Source organism: Megalops cyprinoides, chromosome 21 (genome assembly GCF_013368585.1).
Source record: "Megalops cyprinoides isolate fMegCyp1 chromosome 21, fMegCyp1.pri, whole genome shotgun sequence".
Classification (NCBI taxonomy): domain Eukaryota; kingdom Metazoa; phylum Chordata; class Actinopteri; order Elopiformes; family Megalopidae; genus Megalops; species Megalops cyprinoides.
In genome coordinates, this window is record NC_050603.1 from 2030371 (window position 1) to 2035320 (window position 4950).

Genomic DNA, 4950 nt, shown 5'->3' on the forward strand with positions numbered 1-4950 from the left:
ATTTAAATTACAGAACAGGTTAGTATCATCACTCTCAGTCTGGAAGTATTATTTTCGTTTTCATACGGAACTTCACAAAAAGCACACGGTCCAGGAAGTGCAATCTGGAAACAGGAAGCCGCTTCTGTAACTCCGCCCCCCAGCTTCGTTTCGCCGGCTCTGTCGCCGCGGTGTCCCGGTAACGGGCGCCACGCGGGGGGGGGGGGGGGGGCGGGACCACGCCGCCGTCACGCCGCCGCCCGTGTGATGTCATACCACAGTGCTGATGTCGTCGGCCTCGTCCGGCTTAGCGGGCGCCTTGCTCGGCAGCGACTTGAGGTACTCCAGGTGGCGGCGGGCGTCCTCCTGGTTCTGCCGCACGTAGTACACCACGTAGGAGATGACCATGGCGAACCAGCCGAACATGGTGACCAGCATGGCGTAGTCGGTGGTGCGCTTGGCCAGGTTGCAGAGGTCGGCGTCCATGGCGAGGAAGGGCCGGCCCTCCTGGTGGTCGCGCAGCGGGGAGCTGTGGCACAGCACGCGGCCGGCGGCTTCGTGGTTGTACGCCATGACGCGGAGCGCCTGTTGTAGCGCGCAGTCACAGTGCCAGGGGTTGTCGCCAATGTGCACGCGGGCCTTGAGCCGGGCGAAAGCGTCGCGGTGCACGCTGCTGATGCGGTTGTGGGAGAGGTCCAGCGTCCGCAGCGTGGACTCCACCCCCCGGAGGGCGCTCTCGCCCACCGTCTCCACCGCGTTGTGCGACAGGTTGAGCTCGCGGAGCCGCACCAGGCCGCGGAAGGCGCCGGGCGGGATGGCGCTGATCTGGTTGTGGTCGAGCCGCAGCAGCACGGTGTCGGGCGGCAGGTCGCCCGGGATGGCCCGCAGCTGGGCGTGGCTGCAGGTGACGTTGAGGCCGTCGCCGCGCACGCAGGCGCAGCCCTTGGGGCAGGTGTCGGCGGAGGGGAAGCAAAAGCCTATCAGTAGGAGACTCTGCAGCAGCAGGCAGGTGGGGACGGAGCGGGACAGCCACAGGTCCAGCAGCGACATGCTGACCGTCCGCCAGCATACTCCCGCCAGCGCCCGCTGCCCACGCCGCGCGCTCACTCGCGCCCCGCCCCGGGGGCCCGCGCACGCCGCCCGCGCTGCCCGCCCCGACGCTCTCCCTCCTGTCTGGACTGTCTCATGCTGGGTGCGCCTGGGTCTGTCCTGAAACAGAGGGCAGCGGGTCAGTCATCAGACACACGGCATTACATCCATGGGATTTTATCAGCTAGAGAAACACAGGAGCTACTGCAAGGTGATCTCTGCCAGCAGAACGAGAGAGCGTAGATGGAAATCAGTTAAAGGTCAATTTTACACTGACACCACAGTCGTAAATGCATGAAACAGCTTGGCGGTGTTCACAGCAGAAGCAGAGACCAGGCCTGACACAGTGCTATACAGACTCTGGAGTCTAGACTGCAGGTAGAGTGACAGGCCCGGCGGCGCTAAATGGCCTGTTCTGGTCATTAACAGTGTTCTTATTGTTAACTGCAGTCATGATAAGCACTTTCAGCCTCAGCTCACTGCTGTCCTGACCACAGTACAAATTACTACATGTAACTTCATTCATTCTATTATTAACAAAGACCGATTTCCTCTTTGTTTTAATGAAAACATTTTTACCGCACCGTGCTGAATGAATTCAAAAACATGCAGGCCCACGCACATACACACATGTGCACACATACGCGCGCACACACACACACACACATAAATATGCAAACAATGACAGTTCCGACTGAAATCAAGCTTTGTGCTTTATGGACATGAATTAAAAAGAAAGCGTCTAACATTTCATTATAAAAATGTGTGTGTGTCTTTGTGTGTATGATTTTCTGTGTGTGTGTGTGTGTGTGTGTGTATGATTTTCTGTGTGTGTGTGTTCATGAGAGAAACAGAAAACTCCCAATGATGGCAGCATAATTGTGCACGCCGTTAGATTACATATATCTTTTTTTGTTTTTTTTTCATATATAAATATATATATGTATATACATATATGAACATGGATAGACAAGAAAACAACAGACCACATCTCAACTTGTCCTACATTCTACAATACATTCAAAATGGTAAAATAATACACGGCCCGGTTTCCCCACCGGATCGCTCCGCCCCTCCCAGGGACCCACGGCACACTGTTTACCCGGCTGGGGCCTGTGCCGTGTGGGTCAGCACCGCCACCGCCAGCAACGCCCTCCCCTCCCCCTGCAGCCAATCACAGCGTCTCAGAGGAATCTCTGAGCCCGGCTGCCCTTGACAGGAAAAAAAAACAATCTGCTGGTGAAAACGAAGGTGGATGTGTGAGCTGCAAACAGCAGTTTGTGCTTCTGGTTGTATGATGGCTGCTTACATCTTTTCCTCCTGTGTTTTTTGTTGGGGGGGGGGCAAACATGAAATCTGAATTGCGCATGCAGAAGAACAGAAATCCCTGGGTGAAACTGCTCCTCCACACCACTCCACACCGCTGCCCCACACCCTCAGAGTGACTGGATCTCTAGAATGTGGACCACAGACACCTGTGGAGACATTCAGCTCTGCCTCCACCGGGGTCCCCTGAATCAAAGTGCTCCCCCTGCTGGCAGAAACCAACACAGCCACAACGCAAACGGCGAAAGAACGCTCCAAAGCACTGCACCTGCCAGTGAACCCCTGTACCCGACACAAAGAGCATCTCGCGGTAACCAGGCAGGAGAGAGAATAAACAGAAACACGTCGCAGAGACACACTGCTGTGTCCTCAATCACAGGAAGAAAGCGCCGGTGATTACAGTAATCAAACGGCTTCCCCGAGACACGGAAGACCCGCTGCTCTTCAAGGACTGGCGCCAGGAAGGTATTGTTACTCACAGATTCTGCATACCTGCTACTTAGCTTTCAAATCAGCTTCCTCTTAGAGGAACAGTGGTCTACGAATCACTGGATTTATTTATAAGCATAACGTTGAATTAACATTGTTTTTCATTTTCCTGTGTATTACAGTAAAATGTATTTTACTTTATTTGATACTCTAGAGACATTGCCATTTTATTATGACATGTTTCAGGACAAACTGGTATTTGAAATCTTCTGAATTGTGTCCTTTGGTCAACTCTGCTTGCAGCTGGAGCAGAACGAGGCCTTCCACAGTCCCTTGAAAAGAGAATTTTTGATTCTGTTAAAGATCAATATGTTCCATAATGTAAGCTGATAAGGAAAAGACGCTTTGGCATTTCTAGTAATGCAAAGAATCAGACCACATTCAACAAAACCCATTGGAGTTACCCATTCGATGAAACAGGCAAGTTCAATGGGTTTTCATTGATGTGTGTCTGGAAGGATAAAAATAGCAAGGCCTCTCGAAGATCAAAAATAAGAGGAGGCTGGAGTGTCTGTCATAATATATCAGCCTTTGTAGGAGACATGAAAATGAGTCCCTGTATCACTGCGGTCACTGCAGGTCACCTGTCGCTTGTCACAGACAGCGGAGGTGTTCATGATGTCTGCTGTGCTAAATGTAAAATGGCTGCCATGCTGTGTTCAGGTGGGTACCGAGGTGAGTCCATCCCCAGTGTGAAATACAATGAGAATGAGACCCACAAAAAGCTGTGTATAAACAAATGTGATTTGTTTTCATGTTTGACACCGGTAGGTCATGGGTCCAGTTCCCAACAGGTTCACCATCAGGCTTTTCCAAAGTAATCCACTACATGTCTGCCAAACTCCCGGTATTAGAAATTCAGAATGATGAAATACCTGGCTGAAGGCCTGTCCCGTGCAGAGAACATGACACGACCTAGGAGTTCCCTCATGACACGGAAATCAGGTGATCTCGAACATGGTGTGATTTTTAGATTCTCACCAAGATTGCCAATAAAAAAGATCCTAATGACACACACTAATGACAGACACATTATGAAGACCTGGTTATGCTCTTCAGGTGCACAAACAGACTCGTTTCTTCTAAACCCAAAGCGTTTGCGGTTAATTATCTGTGAATATCGTTTTTTCTTTTTCTTTTTTATGTTGTGGAATGAAACTATATTGTGTGTGTGTGTGCAGATGAGACTCTTCAGTAAATTGTGACTTTCGGTCTATGAATGACATAATGAGGTTCGTTTTTCAAAGAAAGAAAAGTTTTTAATTGCTTTAGCATTTGTAACCATCAGCCATTCTTCGCCTAAAGCTGAACGGTCCTTCAACGCCTCGAGCGGGTGAGCTTGCAATTGTAAGAAGGCGACAGCGTCAAAGTGCCGCCGCTAATTGAAGGCTGTTCCCCGTGTGTGCCGAATGCCAGCCTGTCCTGCTGGAACCTGTAACAGCTCAGATGCATACGAACCATTTAAACGTGCTCCCCTTCCTCTCCTCACTCGGCGGCTCAGGAACCACCCTGCTTCTTTCAGATCACACATGCACAACCTGTCCGAAGGAAGCCTGCTCAGACTGTCACGTGCGCTCTTCTACCGGCGCGCGGTTTCAGGTGCACTGGTGCCACCCAGCAGCCCCTTTCCGAGACCGACGTGGCCATTTCGACTCACCTTCTGATCCCACATTAAAAACGCAGGGTAATTTGCTGTTACGACGTTGCATAGAGGTGTTCGGTTGTTTAAATCTGCGCGTTCATTTGCATTCTTATTTTGATTCCCGAATTTCCCCCCGTCGTCTGTCTTAATTCTTCAGCGTTGGAAAGGAGCGGTCTGGCAATGAAATTACAATTTAGTGCGACGATACGAACACTTGATCCGCCGGATAATAACCTCCCCGCGGTGCCCGTTCGTAACCAAGGTGAACTCCCCATGGCGCGCGCTACGTTCCCCCCGCTCCCCGCGCACTAATGAATGCGATGGGGTTCCCGATCTGACCGGCGCAGCTGTTGTTGTGCTGTATGGAAACTCGTATCCATCATCAGAACTATGCCATAAACGCGTGAATGACGTGACAAACTGTC

At 51.3% G+C, this 4950-nt stretch overlaps 1 protein-coding gene across 1 annotated transcript; it reads right to left on the bottom strand.

Moving 5' to 3' along the window:
• Positions 1–203: 203 nt before the first annotated feature.
• Positions 204–1039, bottom strand: LOC118769213 (leucine-rich repeat-containing protein 3B-like). The gene has a single exon (XM_036516249.1). It carries the CDS (start codon positions 1027–1029, stop codon positions 250–252), a length of 780 nt encoding a protein of 259 aa, XP_036372142.1. The 5' UTR covers positions 1030–1039; the 3' UTR covers positions 204–249.
• Positions 1040–4950: the final 3911 nt, after the last annotated feature.